At 49.0% G+C, this 15,379-nt stretch overlaps 6 protein-coding genes across 6 annotated transcripts; 4 read left to right on the top strand and 2 right to left on the bottom strand.

Annotated features, from left to right (window-relative positions):
* Positions 1 to 1,043: 1,043 nt before the first annotated feature.
* On the top strand, positions 1,044 to 3,411 carry FPOAC1_006643 (uncharacterized protein; the record flags this gene model as incomplete). Its single annotated transcript, XM_044851118.1, has 4 exons — positions 1,044 to 1,458; positions 1,512 to 2,768; positions 3,111 to 3,197; positions 3,290 to 3,411. 4 exons carry the CDS (start codon positions 1,044 to 1,046, stop codon positions 3,409 to 3,411), a joined length of 1,881 nt encoding a protein of 626 aa, XP_044709830.1.
* Positions 3,412 to 3,661: 250 nt separating this feature from the next.
* On the bottom strand, positions 3,662 to 4,627 carry FPOAC1_006642 (uncharacterized protein; the record flags this gene model as incomplete). Its single annotated transcript, XM_044851117.1, has 2 exons — positions 3,662 to 4,240; positions 4,508 to 4,627. 2 exons carry the CDS (start codon positions 4,625 to 4,627, stop codon positions 3,662 to 3,664), a joined length of 699 nt encoding a protein of 232 aa, XP_044709829.1.
* Positions 4,628 to 5,331: 704 nt separating this feature from the next.
* Positions 5,332 to 6,319, top strand: FPOAC1_006641 (uncharacterized protein; the record flags this gene model as incomplete). The annotated part of the gene is made up of 2 exons (XM_044851116.1): positions 5,332 to 5,348; positions 5,413 to 6,319. 2 exons carry the CDS (start codon positions 5,332 to 5,334, stop codon positions 6,317 to 6,319), a joined length of 924 nt encoding a protein of 307 aa, XP_044709828.1.
* Positions 6,320 to 8,929: 2,610 nt separating this feature from the next.
* FPOAC1_006640 (uncharacterized protein) lies at positions 8,930 to 10,821 on the top strand (the record flags this gene model as incomplete). Its single annotated transcript, XM_044851115.1, has 4 exons — positions 8,930 to 9,184; positions 9,253 to 9,364; positions 9,429 to 10,460; positions 10,514 to 10,821. The coding sequence occupies 4 exons, from the start codon at positions 8,930 to 8,932 to the stop codon at positions 10,819 to 10,821; spliced, it is 1,707 nt and encodes a 568-aa protein (XP_044709827.1).
* Positions 10,822 to 11,375: 554 nt separating this feature from the next.
* FPOAC1_006639 (uncharacterized protein) lies at positions 11,376 to 12,449 on the top strand (the record flags this gene model as incomplete). Its single annotated transcript, XM_044851114.1, has 1 exon — positions 11,376 to 12,449. One exon carries the CDS (start codon positions 11,376 to 11,378, stop codon positions 12,447 to 12,449), a length of 1,074 nt encoding a protein of 357 aa, XP_044709826.1.
* Positions 12,450 to 12,698: 249 nt separating this feature from the next.
* FPOAC1_006638 (uncharacterized protein) lies at positions 12,699 to 15,333 on the bottom strand (the record flags this gene model as incomplete). Its single annotated transcript, XM_044851113.1, has 3 exons — positions 12,699 to 13,169; positions 13,243 to 15,097; positions 15,185 to 15,333. The coding sequence occupies 3 exons, from the start codon at positions 15,331 to 15,333 to the stop codon at positions 12,699 to 12,701; spliced, it is 2,475 nt and encodes an 824-aa protein (XP_044709825.1).
* Positions 15,334 to 15,379: the final 46 nt, after the last annotated feature.

Here is a 15,379-nt window from a genome sequence, read left to right as displayed (position 1 = left end):
CGACCCTATGCGCCACATGTGTAATGTACACTTATAGCTCAGCATCCGTACCTTATGCGGCAGATACTATATCCTTGAGAGGCATTTTCAAGGCTACCTACCTATCCTGCAAGATGTGTTGCTTACTACCTATGACAAACAACCTTCCTTGTATGGAAGGTTTCAATACACAGCTGAGCCAGCCATCTTGCCGGACCGAACCATCTGTCCGGCATCATGACTTCTCTCTTAGCCAAGGCTTCCCTGCTTTTCTTGAAGATAAGACAAGACAGAACTGAGATTGAACACAAACGCCATTCGGTGTAATGGTCTCAGTATATACCAGCTTGCTGTCCGAATCATAGCCGAATAAAGAGGCTGATGATACTCGCACGACAGCCGGAGTACAAGTCCGTGGCCACAGACTTGCGTACCTTGGTTTGGCTACGTGGTGTTTCGCCATATAATCATGGTGCAGCACCCCCCGGGTTCTAGCGGACATGCTGAGCTGTTACTAAAGCTCAGAAGCTTGATACTGACCGGAATCAATGGCATCTTAAATTTATATTCGTCAAGCTCCAACCGGTTCATTCTCTTATCTTTAGTCGTTCGTTACCACACCCCGCCCTCTTGCTCCTTGTCTCTAGTCCGACTGTGGAGCCCGCGACGACAATCCCGAACCTGCGGCGGTCTTTTATACCGAGCCCGGGGTAGGGAAACCGGTCCAGAAGCCGTGGCCTGCACCCCAAGTTATGAAATCACTCCATGCCCAATTGAATTTTCTAGAACATTTGGAACGTTGTCGAGAATTGCGGGTATCCAGTTGTCCAGCCTCAAATGTGACAATAAAGCACCTGGCCTTATTTCGCTACACCACACCCCAGAACCATCGTGCCTACGTCAGTAAATATCATATCACAGACAGATTATACATCACTACCGTGGCTTCCGGAAGAGCCAGGTAGACGATAGTGTCGGCTCGAAAAGGCCCCAATGACATCGCCAGGCTTGGTGTCAGCTTCGAGGCGGCGATGCAAAATGAAGACTCCAAACAAAAGCAGGCAATGTCGTTCCCTCCGGAGTGGCAGGACTATTCCCCAGGGCAATATGCGATGGAAGATAATCTCCAGTTCGATTACTTTGACTTTCGGTCCCATCAGCATGCGCACATGGCAACGGCACCAATCTCCGAACCCCCGAGCCTTGGTCAAGCTACGACAAACATGTCGGCGGAGTCTTCCAGAGGGATGACTCTACAAAGTTCCATGTCCACGTCAAATCCTACTCAGGTCAAAGGGAGGAGAGTTAGAACAGGATGCCTGACATGTCGTGAGAGGCATCTCAAGTGTGATGAAGCAGTCCCTGATTGTATGAATTGCCGGAAAAGAGGTCGTGAATGCAAACGAGGCGTGCGTCTAAACTTCCTTGAGATCAACCTACACAGCCCTGCTGCTATACCGCATCCAGAGGATTGGGCAGGTATACGTTCCTCTCTCTCTCAATCGAAGACGTTGTGCTGATTAAACTTCTAGTCGAGTTCCAAGACGAATCGCGAGATATTGCCTCCGAATACCGAGGCGGACTTGGTCGTTACGCACCATATTCTCCGGGACTCCAAGATAGATACGACTCGAAAGAAGGAATACCTCTGGGAGTAGAGAACCATCCAAGGGAGGCAGGTCCTTCCACTGACCAGTTCCAAACCAGCTCGCAACAGTATTTCAGTTATGCACGGGATAACACCACACCCAGAGCTTTAGACAACTCGAGACCTCCACCCAATGATGCGATTAAGCTTGAACACAACGATTCTGGGCAAGGAATCATGAGCGATGTATCGAATATTGCAACTCCGCCCTCATCAACACGTTCAGTCGTAACCCCAAGGACAGAGACGTTTCCAGAACAATTGATAGCAATGCGGAATCGGCCTTTATCACAACAAGCGGCAGTCGAAGATATGAGCGACATGGCGTTGCCAGATCTCAGAACACCACCACGCAACGAGAGGTCTCTGCATGAACACATCCATGAAGATGAGCATATACATCGCCCAGCCTTCCGAAACATTGAGCTGGTGAGCCGTGATATCCTCACATCTGCTGAGGAAGTTCACTATATGCAAGTCTTTGTTGACGATGTTGCAATCTGGATGGACTCATTCAATAGAGATAAATACTTTGCCAGAAGTATCCCGCATCATGCCCTCAGGTCGACCATGCTCTTCAACGCACTTCTTGCGTGTGGTGTCAAACATGCTTCTTTGATGTCCCAGGAAAACCATGATAAAGCGTTGTTCTATTACAACACGGCAACAACACAGCTTTTGAGGAGTTTGCAGAACCCCGATCGGAACACTGCCGAGTGTGCCACGACAGCGATTGTGCTGAACGTATACGAGATCATGTCCGAGAAGCCTGCACACCGAATGAGCCACATAGCAGGGTCTCGAGCACTGGTTCGAGAGTGCGGGTGGGACGCAAAGAGCAATGGCATCGGGTCTGCCTGCTTCTGGTTGAATATTGGGATAGAAGTTCTGAATTGTCTTGCAGCAAATTGGCAGACAACATGGAGCCCTGACGAATGGGGCATCGACTTTCCAGAATCCGACGACCACCGTCACAACGAAGATGAACAGACTTGGGTACACCGGGCATTATATGTTGTTGCAAAGGTGACAAACTTTCGTGCAACTGCAGGCCAGTTCGACAACATTAGCCCACAGGCAGAGCAAAACTGGGTTGGTAACCGCCTGTCGCAGTGGTATGAGCTTAAGAAGCTCTGTGACGGTTGGAACGCCCGTTGCCCGAGGGTGATGCATCCATTTGGATATGTGAAAGCGGGAGAATCAGGGGGGAACTCGGTGTTTCCTCGTATCTGGTAGGTCAGACAACGGCTTGACGGCTGAGCTTTGCAATAACTCGTGTTCAGGATGATCCAACGAGAGGCAACAATTGGACAGCTTCTATTCCACACTGCTCATTGCATCCTATTACAAACACACCCGACAGAGTCTTTAAGGTCTTCAGAGAGGCTGCGTGTCTTGCAACTTCACCATGCGTACCAGGTCTGTGGTATCGTTGCCCATACCGCGGACAAAGGGGTCGCTATAGTTGCAATTCGTTGTTTAGCAATCGCAGCTGCTGCACTCACCAACCCTAACGAGCAAAGTGAAGTTCTCGAGATTCTTGAAAGGATCAACAACAGAAACGGCTGGCGTTTGGGTGCTATAGAAACGGAACTCAAAAAAGGATGGGGTTGGCCATGCATGAAAATGCCCACTTTGAGTCCGAAAACAGAAACTAGCCAGGAGCCAGGAGCCTCAACCACGCGAAGGACCTCAACATCTTTGACGCCCTCAAGGCTATCAACACCACCAGTGATGTCCGCTGTGGGGATGAAGACATCGGTCAACCCACTGAATTTTGCTGACTTCAAGTTGCCCAACCACCCATACCAGAATTGGTATGAGCCACCAAGTCGGTCGAATTCCTTCGATACGTCGTCATTATAGGGTCCGGTTGCTCATGGTTCGAAATAGTAAGCGTTTATTGTTGGGGTATGGCAAAAATAGACAGCGCCGCAACATCCATTGCTGTTCTCTAAGTGCAGGGACTGGAGTTTTGTTTCGACTTGATAGACGGATAGAGAAAATTTTCGCCTTCCCTGGAGGGTATTACACTCATTGGGACTTTCCTCCAGGCTGGAAATTCATGCTGTAACCTCCAGTGTTCTCGTCCTTGACCATCTGGAAATTGTTTGTGCTCAACCCAAACGGCTTCAGAATGCCGTTTCCAAGGTCTTTTAGTTTTCCCCACATCTCGCCCATTTCTTTCTCCTGTGCAGCCTTTACTTTCGGGGGTAATTCTCTCAGTTGCTTCTGGACCACTCGAAGATCGGCTGGAGCCAGGCTTTCCGGTTTGGCAGCTAGAGTCTTGCAGTCTTCTTCTGCGCCAGCAAGATTATGCCAGCCACCTGCCTCAGTTCGGCCACGAGCTCGTCTCATAAGCGCTTTGCATCGAATTCGTTGAATGTTTGCCTCGAGCTTTTTCACTTCTTCATCAACTGAGTCCGGTGCTGGAGCTGCACGCGAAGCCCCGTCGCTGATGATCTCTTCCTCCACATCATCCCCCTCCTTCTTGGCTTTTTCCTCGCCATCTTTTTTCCCTCCATGCTGCAGTCGAGGGTCATTTTGTTCAAGCTTTTCCAAAGCTTTGAGAGAATCTGACGCGGATTTGATGGCCTCCTTCCAATCCTCAAGCTGGATGTGACAAGCTGCGATATTACTGTAGATTACTGCACGAGGATAGTGCAGATATTTAGGACATGAATTGATTGCGTCGTCGTATTTATTGATAGCATCTTGATACTGTTTAGACGCAAACAAAGTGTTTGCTTCTTGTTTCAACGTGTCTGACTCTTTCACTAAAGCCTGTGCGGGTTAGCCTAAGCACCTTGACATGTGTCCAAGTATGAGTGATGGGCGTTGAGAGATGGGAGGAATAAGGCAGGAAATGAAAAGACCTACCTCCTCTTCTTCTGGTGTGAATCTAAGCTCTTCACCGTCAGCGGGGTCGCTAGCATCTTTCTTTTCGTCAACATCTGGCTTCTTCACCACATCGTCTTTGGTGGGTTCGTCTGAGCTCATTTTGGCTATCAAGAAACAAATGCAGCTGGTGAACGATGTCTTGATACGTGAAATAGGGGTTGAAGTTACACGCCCTTCAATGAATCCCAATGTTAGTTTGAGAGTATGGAAAGTTTGTAAATGAATGAGGTTCTCGGCAAAGAGATCAAGTACGAATACGTTACCCGACGTTGAAATGGAGATATCGCAAGGCCCCAAGGAGCCTTATAATTCCGACGCCTGCCCGCCCTGCCCACGTCATAAAGTCACTAAATTTTAGGCGACGGTAGGGTGCCCGTTCCGAGCACCGAAAGACAGGTTGGCCGAGGGGAGTGTAAAGACAAAATTACTGAACGAACTCTAGCTGCTTTAGGCCGGGCTTCTGACTTGTTTATTTGTGCGCCTGATCTGATCACTAAAATCCCAGCTCGGCTCCACTAAACAGGATCCGCCGCGGAGTACCTACTAAGGTAGTCCTCCAGCCATGGAGGCCATGGCGAACCTCTGTGATCGACTCCCCCACCTACTCGAACGGTGACTGCCAGCTGCTTGCCAGTGTCAAAAAAAAAGCCTACTCCGCGATACCCTCGCCGTATTCTTTTTTAGAGTAAATATTTATTTTCCTCACGACTTAGCACTTTTGTTTTGGTTTCTTTCTTCTTCATACTACGAGCTCTCGATACCCATCCTCTTCTTTCTCATTCATCGCCATCATCACCGCCGCAATGGCTCCTCGCACTGAGTATGTCCACCCGTTTCATAAACGATTTGATAAGAGGCTTGCTGACCATGATACCTAATTACAGCTTCCCCCCCGTTCGGGCCTGCCTCTTCGATATGGATGGCCTCCTCCTCGATACCGAAGACATCTACACCAAGTGTGTCAACATCATCCTCGAGAAGTACGGCAAGGGAACCCTCCCCTGGTCCATCAAGGCCAAGCTCCAGGGTCGCCCCGGCCCCCAGGCCAACAAGATCTTCCACGATTGGGCTCAGCTTCCTATCACTTCTGAGGAGTACGTTGCCGAGAACACTGCCCTCCAGAAGGAGCTGTTTCCTAAAACCAAGCCCCTCCCCGGTATTGTCGACATGCTTGGTCATCTCGGCCGCACCCGATACTGGGAGGTCAAGGACAATGCCCCCAAAGAGAAGTCTGCCGCCGAACCTCGCCGAGTTCACATTGCCCTCGCAACCAGCTCGCACCTTGGCAACTTCCGCGTCAAGACCAACCATCTAGAGGAACTTTTTTCCGTCTTTCCTTCTCAACGTCGTGTCCTCGGCGACGACGCTCGTCTCACCCCTGGTCGTGGCAAGCCTCTACCCGACATCTTTCTTCTTGCACTGAAGACAATCAACGACAGTCTTCCCGCCGGTGAACAACCCATCACTCCCGAGGAGTGCCTTGTTTTTGAAGACTCCGTCCCTGGTGTCGAGGCTGGTCGACGTGCGGGCATGCGCGTGATTTGGTGCCCTCACCCCATGCTGAAGAAGGAGTACGATGGGCGTGAAGCCGAGGTTCTTGCCGGACGCACTGGCGAGGCTGGAGAGGTCGACCTCCACCAGGTTGGCGAGATTGACGATGGCTGGGCCGAGTACATGCTCAGCCTGGAAAACTTTCCTTATGAGAAGTTTGGCATCACCGTCCCACCCGCTGAGGTAGAGCAGGAGGCTTGCATGAAGGAGGCCCCTGATAAGGTCGTTGCTGAAATCTAGGAGACTGAGCCTCTCGTCTCTGGTAGACCCTTGGTGATGAAGAAGTCGCTAGAATTTCTCAGACTCAACTAGGCGCAACCCAAATGGGTCATTTTCGAGCCACTCCTGGCGAAGGGCTGAAACAAGAACAAGAAGAAATGGATCAGGATAGACAAAAAGACTTGGGTCAAGGCACAAAATGCCAGAAGGTATGCACTGTAGCGGATGAGTAACCACAAGCTTAGATAATTGGAGACTCGGATATAATAAACAGTTGCACAAATGAGCCCTTCTTCGTTGCCACAACATGATTGTACTACGTGAAAATTAAGCTTATCAAGTTTGTCAGCCTGCACCATGAACATGCATCTCACTTCACAGTCAGGTTAGTGTATGTTGTGAGTGTGAGGATAGGACAAGACTACAATGGCCCCAATTAGAATCCAAGATAGCCTTGTGTTTCTCACAGGCATTGGACGATGATTTCTCACAACCATCTTTGGTGGTTTTGCACCGTTTTGTTTTTGGTTCTAGATCTTCTTGTTAAGACTCTTTGCCTCCTGCACGGCGTATTGACTAGTCGTATTCTGGCCCATCGGGTCTTCTTGCCTATCCTCTTCGATACTCAGTTTGTCTGGGGGTTTTGTCCGAATATACCATACAGATGAACCCTTGAAAGTCTGACATGTTGCACTATAGTCATGTAATGCCACGGAGTCTAGTGGGCATTCGAATGACATAGATCTGCGATATTTGTTGACAGAGGGTCAGAATAATCATTCCCTGAGCAACTCTTGAGACAAACACCATCGTCTCCAACTTGCGTCTTGAGTCTAAGGCAGGTTAAACAGATGGGGAATATGATCCGTCAGGAACATTCTATCCGCATTTGGATGAGTATAGCTCATGGATAAAAGTCATATTCGGCCTAATCGAAATGATATTCGCCGCATGTGACACCCTCCGACAACAAATCTACCCAAGTCCCATCATGATTATCGAATCCAAAGTTTCCGAAAGCGATATCCAATTGCTGTCTTTTCCAGTTCCATACCATTGGTACCGCAGGGACACGCACGAATTACCAGATACATCCCTCCCTGGATAATATCAAAGGTGCCAATATGTCAGCAATGCCAACAGAGCTGCCCTCACTAGAGTCCATGCGCTTACCAACTCCGCCGAGTTTGTCCGTCATTCGTCCGTTGGCGTCAACATGCAATGCGGAAAGGAATTCCATCGTTATCTTAACGCAAATAACGTTACCAAGCTGCGGGCAAAAAGAAAACAGTGGCTGTTTCAAGACTTGGCTGGCGGTACATCAGTACCGGCTTGTTTAGGATCTGCAATTAATCGATTCCCGGGCGTGCATCGTCATCTACTCTATTTTCTCACCTTATTTGAACCCTTTGATAGGTTTCAATTTAAACGAAACCCAGCAGATATGCTGACCGAGTGAGATGAGATTATGGATTGACTTGAGCCAGTAAAGAGGGCCAAGTGTCTCAGACTTGAAGTATCCCTCTGGTTGTTGATAACCTCTTCCAACCAGTTAGCCCTTAACTCCGGGGGTACCGGTGGACGTCAGCCTAGGTCTCACTTGTGAGTGAGTCCCTTTGTTCTCGGCTGCTTGTTAGTATCAACTCGATCATGTTGAAATTACGTTTATTTGGCTAATTTCAAATGTCCTACATTTTGCCTCGGTACCGCCCTACCCAGGTGAGTCATGAACCGTCATAATCTGACATCTACTAGTTGAATGTGAAGTCGTGATAAGCGTAAAGTTGGTGTTGTTTGACAACGTGTTATGCCAAGCGTTATGCGGGACTCCTCACTACCATGCGATAAACGATGTATCTCGGGACCTGTCAGCACAATTAGACTATCAAAGTTAAACATGACGACACGTGTTTGAGAAAGGCCCCAGCATGTTTTTGCTTTGCTGATTAAGAGTCAACAATCTTTGTCCGCATTCTCGGACCAACCTTTGATGTATCCGGTTTCATATCGCATCCAACGCCGTAGGCCTGCATACATACTGGCGTAAATACTAGACTAAGACATTGTACTTAGCAAAACGGCACCTTCCAGAGAAAGAGGCATAATACTAAGCTTTAGCAATGTCCGCAGCTAAGACCGGTTATTAACAAAATTATTGCTCCTAGCGCAGGCGCTTGTGGCTTTGGCTGACTAGATAGCTGCAGAAAGGGTGTGTAAAGACGGCGGACATAAGGTGGAGTCCGCCACTCCGCCTCTTTTTTACTGGCTGGTCTATTTTTTGTCCGTTATGCTGACAAGAGTGAGTTGAACCCTATCACAGTACACTATCGTTGTGATTGTGCTGTGGGCGGATTTTATGTATGGGTAGAGCTTAACTCCTGGGACAATAGGGAGTTAGACCAGACAGTGAGATGGATGGATTATCCATTATGTTGGGTACCTATGCTGCTGTTCCGTGCAGATTATAAAGATAGTCATCGCTCGCTGGTGTTTAAAATGTTCCAGACTTCTGATCATCAAAGAGGCTCTCGAGCACTTATACATCAATACACTACACCCTTTCTTCGGGGCTCGATATAAGCTTAATTCGAACACTGCCAGTTCAATAAAACAAAAGCTAAGATAGCTATCATGGCTGCCGAAAAAGCAAACCTCGAGGTCCCTACGGCCACAGAGCGTCCCGAATCTACAACAACTACACTACGAGGCGAGGATATTCAAGAGAAGAAGGAGGAGAGACAGACTGATGAAGATGTCGAGACCGGTACAGTCGAGGGCAACAACGATAGTGATAATCCTGAAGATGATGACTACCCAACCGGTATCAACATGTTCTTCATCGTCCTCGCCCTGGTCATGGCTGTCTTCCTCTTCTCCCTTGACTTGGTATGTCAAGCCTCCATTCCCATCCCTAACAACAGACTCCCAGTGCACTAACACCAACTGCGCACCAGACTATTGTGGCTACAGCCATTCCCAAGATCACTGATGAGTTCAAGGGTCTTGACAAGGTCGGTTGGTATGGTGCAGCCTTCTTCATGACCGTCGGTGCTTTCCAGTCAACTTGTAAGTCGTGATACCCTCAACCACTTTCCTTGTCATCTAAGCGTATCACTAACAACACCAAAAGGGGGCAAAATATACAAGTACTTCCCTCTCAAGACATCCTTCCTCGTTGCCATTTTCATCTTTGAGCTTGGCTCTGTCATTTGTGGTGCTGCTCCCAACGCTGAGGCTCTGATCACTGGTCGTGCCATCGCTGGTGTCGGTGGTGCAGGTCTCGGTGCTGGAGCCTATACCATCATTGGCTTCTCTGCTCCTCCCAAGAAGCGACCTGCCTTTACTGGTATCATTGGCGCTGCCTATGGTATCGCTTCAGTCATCGGTCCTCTCCTGGGTGGTGCTTTCACCGATCACGTCTCTTGGCGATGGTGTTTCTATATCAACCTCCCCATTGGAGGTATCTCTGCTGCCATCATCTTTCTCTTCTTCAAGACTCCTCGTGCTGCCATTCCTGTCAAGGCTTCCCCTATGGAGAAGTTCCTCCAGATGGATCCCCTTGGTATCGTCTTGGTCATGGGTCTCACCATCTCCTACATTCTGGCTGTTCAGTACGGTGGCCAGGCTCATGCTTGGGACTCTTCCGTCGTCATCGGCCTTCTTGTCGGCTGGATCGCAATCTCCATTGCCTGGGCCATTTCCTGCTACGTTCAGGGTGAGCGATCCATGATCCCTGTCCGTATCCTCAAAAACCGTACTGTTTGGGTTATGAGCGCTTTTGCCTTTCTCTTTGCTGGTTCCTTCTTCCTTGCCATCTACTATATCCCCATCTACTTCCAATCTATCCACAACGCTTCTCCCACAAGCAGTGGTGTTCGCAACCTCCCCCTTATCCTCGCCGTTACCTTTTCCACTATTGCCAGTGGAGGTCTCGTCACTGCTACTGGTCGCTATCAACCTCTGCTCATTGGTGGTACCGCTCTTGCTACCGTCGGTGCTGGTCTTTTGTACCTCCTTGACATTGATACATCGACTGGAAAGTGGATTGGTTACCAAATCGTTGCTGGTGTTGGCTGGGGTCTGGCCTTCCAGATTCCTATGATTGCTGTCCAGGGCACAGTCGACCCCAAGGATCTTGCTTCTGCCACTGGTATTCTTCTGTGTAAGTGTTCCTCGTCGGTCTTCAATCATCAACATCTCACTAACAATATGTAGTCTTCCAAGGTCTTGGTGGTGCCTATATCGTGTCTGGTGGTCAGGCTGCCTTTGTCAACCAGATGCTCCTCGATATCACAAGGAATGCTCCTCAGATTGACAAGGGTCAGCTTATTCTCACTGGTGCTACCGCTCTCCGTAGGACTTTCAGTGGAGATACACTCGATACCGTCATCGAGGGCTACATGCACGGCCTGAACACTGTCTTTGCCATGGCCATCGCTTGTGTTGGTTTCTCTTTCTTGATTGCCTTGCTCACTCGATGGAATAAGCTCAACCTTGCCAACATCACTGGCGGTGCTGCTTAAAGGTTATAACTACTGACTCTTTTTATATATGTTGATAGAAACTTGTATAATAATGGTATTGTGATGATTTCAATGGGTTTGTTGTAAGTGATGGATATGTATTGCAGAAGCAAGCCTAGCGCTTGAACCTCATACAGATGGCGTCTGAGTTACGACTGGACTAAATACACTCTCCTATCTAGCATGTACGATTTAATGAGATAGATAATATTTTTCGAAACAATCTTGACCTTTGTGTGAGACTCCAAGAAAAGCTCCTCCTAACTCCGTATCAAATAATCAATGAACGGTATAGGGTAAGCTCTATTCACATGCTTTGTTCAACTCCAAAAAAAAAAACCTAGACCCGCTGCATCTAGAACCGTCCCCAAAGCTTCGCGGCAGAAGTTATCACGAGAGTCTGCTGCACCCAACAGCCATGCATAGATGATCTGATCTCGCTTAGAAACCCTGTCCTTCTATCTTTTATTATACTTAATATCCAAAATACCACCACAATGCTTCCATCACGCTTTCTTCGACAACGCTCGCCTTTCACGACCTCGGTCCGCACAATGGCTTCCGCCTGCTCGACTTCCTCCCGCCTCGAGACCCTTCCCAAGTCGCCAATTCGTGTCCTCCGCTCTGTTGAATCAGTCCGTCGGTGGCGAAAACCCCATGTCATTGATCATCGCTCTGTCGGCCTCGTGCCCACCATGGGTGCTCTACACGAGGGCCACCTTGCTTTGATCCGCGCCGCTGCCAAAGAGAACCACCATGTCATTGTGAGCATATACGTAAACCCTGCCCAGTTTGGTATCAAGGAGGACCTGTCATCGTATCCTGTGACTTGGGAGGAGGACGCAAAGAAGCTAGCGGCTTTGGATAGAGAGCTTGCAGATGATGGAGGAAACTTGGGTCGCATTTCCGCCGTGTTCGCGCCGACGACACCGGAGATGTACCCAAGTGGCTTCCCAGGCCAGGAAATCGATAGTAAGGGAAGCTTTGTTACCATCACGCCCGTGGGAGAAGTCCTCGAGGGTGCTAGCAGACCAACCTTCTTCCGTGGTGTTGCGACGGTGTGCTTGAAACTCTTCAATATTGTCCAACCTGAGCGTGTATACTTTGGACAAAAGGATGTTCAACAGACAGTTGTCATCCGAAGAATGGTCAAGGACTTTATCTTGCCCCTGCAGGTCGTTGTTCAGCCTACTGAGCGCGAAAGAGATGGACTTGCACTCAGCTCACGAAACGTCTACCTTGGACCTAGGCGAAGAGCTGCCGCTATTGTCCTTCCAAACGCACTGCATGCCGCTGCCGCTGCTTACACAAAAGACGGCTCCTATACCAGGGAAACCGTTCTTGGTGCGGCACATAAAGTTATCGATGCATTTGCATCAGAGCAGTCCAAGCTTCCTCCCACTGAGCGTGTGGCCTTCGAGGTTGACTATATCTCCCTTGCAGATCCAGACGCATTGGTAGAGGTTGACGAGATTGACCCGTCGCGTGGAGCTGTTCTAAGTGGCGCAATCAAAATGCTGCCCGTTGAAGAGGCCAAGAAAGGTGAGGATCTAGGCTTCAGTGGAGGACCACCCGTGCGGTTGATCGATAACATCATCCTCAAGCCCCAAGATTCCAACAGTGCATAGACACGAGATACGAGTCAAAATGAACATTAAAATCCTAACCGGCGAACGCCATTCAAGAGCTGAAATTGGCGACGCTGAGCTAGACAAGGAGTTTTCCATCGTATATATATAAATGCTTGATATGATGAACATGTTGGTATAGCCCAAAGAAAACACCTTGTCCCAGTTTCGACAAAAGCAGGCTAAGGCGGAAAACAAAGACATACTCGCTGGTAGAAAACATGTTGTACAAAACTGTGCCAATAAATCTTAGAGATGAGCCCGAGCCCTCTCCTCTCTCTTCTTCTTTCCCTCTCGTACACTCTTCCCGAAAGCCTCCTTCTCCTCGTTACTCAGCGTACTAGGCACTTTGCCCTTTCCGCTTTTTTCACCTTCAATAGTTTCCTCCCAAAGCTTGCGACCCAACTCGTCAGTAAGTCGAAGCACGCGGCCACTGACCGTGGCACCATCGCGGCGATTCTTGCCTTCGCGCCGCGACTTGGCAATCTTCTCGGTAAAGTCCCATAGTTTGCCTTCAGCAAGGAGAGAGCCCGTCTTTGGATCACGAGGTGTGCGCCAGGAGATATCGAGCTGGACACGGGGGGGGATTTTGGTATCCTTTGATTTTACGACGTGGAGAAGTTGGTCTTGCTCGAAGCGCATATACGAATTCTTCAGCGTTTCTTTGTTGACAGCTTCAAAGTATGAGAGGTCACCCTGGTGGTAGAGTGTTTTGCCAAGCTATACGTAAATCTTGTAAGCCCGTGAAGATAGCAACAACGACCGATGGTTATTCGGGCACAGGTCAACTTACCAATTGTGCGCTGTTGTGCGTTTTGCTTTGCTCGATCCACGTATCTTCATTCTGCCCCAAGGGAGGGGTGAGTCCCATGAGAGAGACAGCTGCCAACCAAGTTGCTTCGACAAAAGGCCAGATCAAGAAACAGTAGAAATCGTAATTTTCACGACCAGCTTTCCTTTCCTGCTCTGCAAGACCAATCATAGTAATATTGCCTTCACCATCACGGTCAACTCTGATAACATTGTCTGCTTCAAGACCTCGCAAAGTCCTGTCCAAGTTTGTATCAAGACCCTCGCTGGAGAAGATAAACTCGCCCCGGAACAAGGACGAGAGAAAGAACACTTGCTCCCTCAACTCATCAAATGGCATGTCTTGCATCTGTGGGCCACCTCCCCTCTTCACCCGCGAGTACATCGCTGCACTGACAAGCGCTTCATAAATAAAAAGATGGATCGTCATGTTGCGGTAGAAGGATAATTGAAAACGGTCAACAGCATAATACGTTGGCTCGGCAAGACCATCAACCATGCCAATAAGGTCTTTACCAAGTACTTCGAGACCACGCTCAATAATTTCGGTAAGAGATGCGTTTCCAAAATGTGCCACGCGCCCACCTTTTGCACGTACACGTTCTGTAAGCCACGCAACTCGACGTTTCAATTCTTCTTTTCCGACTCCGCGACCACGCAGGGTTAGAAGAACAGTGCCGATCAAAGCGGTTGGCATCACGACAGATACGTCGTTAATGTCGCTCAGCACTTGATACCCCATCGTCCGCAAAAGCTTCTCGCGGACTGCACGGACTTCAGGGCGCGAATGATCGGTGTCAAGCCCACGAGGAATGCTTGGAAGCTTTGACAATTGGTTGTCTAGAAATCCTCGTAAACTCCACGGCTCATGGAACCTAACATCGACGCGGCCTAGGCGTAAGGATAGGACGGACGATCCCCCGCTCAAGAAGTCAGCCAGATTTTCCTTTTTCTTGGGCATGCCAAGCAGTTCTGTGACATAACCCTCTGTCTCTATAACCTTGTCGTACTGGGTACTGACAGGGCAAATAATGGCGTCTTGGACTCGGCCTGATAGAATGCTATCAAGAACGAAGCTGAGGATGCCGAACTTTGGGGGTAACAGCTTCCCTGTCCGTGAGCGACCCCCTTCGATAAAACATTCGAAATTATAGCCTTCCTGGAGAAGCGTATCGATGTATGACTGGACCAATGTAGTGTACAAGACATCGTCGCCGAATGCTCTTCGGATCCACATGGCTCCAGCGTGTTGTAAAAATTCGCCCAGGACAGGAATGTTCAGATTATCTCCCGCGACCACGACCGGTAACGTGAGGCCCAGGCGGTAGCAAATGAGCTGAAGAGAGACGTAATCAACATGCGATCGATGGCTTGGCAAGAAGATGATGCTTTGCTTCTTTTGCGCGGCCACCTCGGCAACCTTTCGCAGTCTTAGAACCTCATCGCTCGAAACAAAAATACCATTCTGATAGGCGCGGGTCAAAAGTTGCGTAGCCAAGTAGTAAGCACCCCGGATGAAGGATTTGCTTTCCATCTTACAAATCATATCTTCAGTCCATTTGTCGGCCAGTTGTTGAAGTCCCGACTCAATCTCATTAAGTCGCTGAGAACGTTTAGCGCCATAGTCTTTACTGTCTTTCGGCAGCAGACCCTCGCGTTCTTCAATGGCAACACGATGCTCGGCCAGCTGACTTATTCTTTGCTGAAGAAGAGGAGCTGATAAAACCATGCTCTTCATGTTTTCTGAGAATCCGGAGTAGAAGACCGGCTGACCGATAACATTATCATAGGCGCGCCATCCTTGACCAGACACGTAGAGAGACACTCCTCGGAGAAACCTATGAGTCTGTTAGTAAATATCGTAAGAGAAGAGACATACAGGTACGCCAGGGCGAGTACTATGATGCCGTTGAAGGAAGTATTACTGAAGAGGCTCGGAACGGAATGAGGCAAACTTGTCCATCAAAGCTTCCTCCTTGCCTTCGGGGATTTTCTTGGGCAGCTCAACAAAGCCACTTGGTTGTAGTGTGACTTCATCACCCAATATCTGAAGGTCTGGCGCCGAATTGACCATTGAGTCGGTATCGGTGTCGTTGTGCGACATGGCTGGGGGTTCTTTA

This window comes from Fusarium poae, chromosome 2 (genome assembly GCF_019609905.1).
Source record: "Fusarium poae strain DAOMC 252244 chromosome 2, whole genome shotgun sequence".
Lineage (NCBI taxonomy): Eukaryota > Fungi > Ascomycota > Sordariomycetes > Hypocreales > Nectriaceae > Fusarium > Fusarium poae.
The sequence above is the reverse complement of the archived record's forward strand: the minus strand, read 5'-3'. Positions and strand labels throughout refer to the sequence as shown.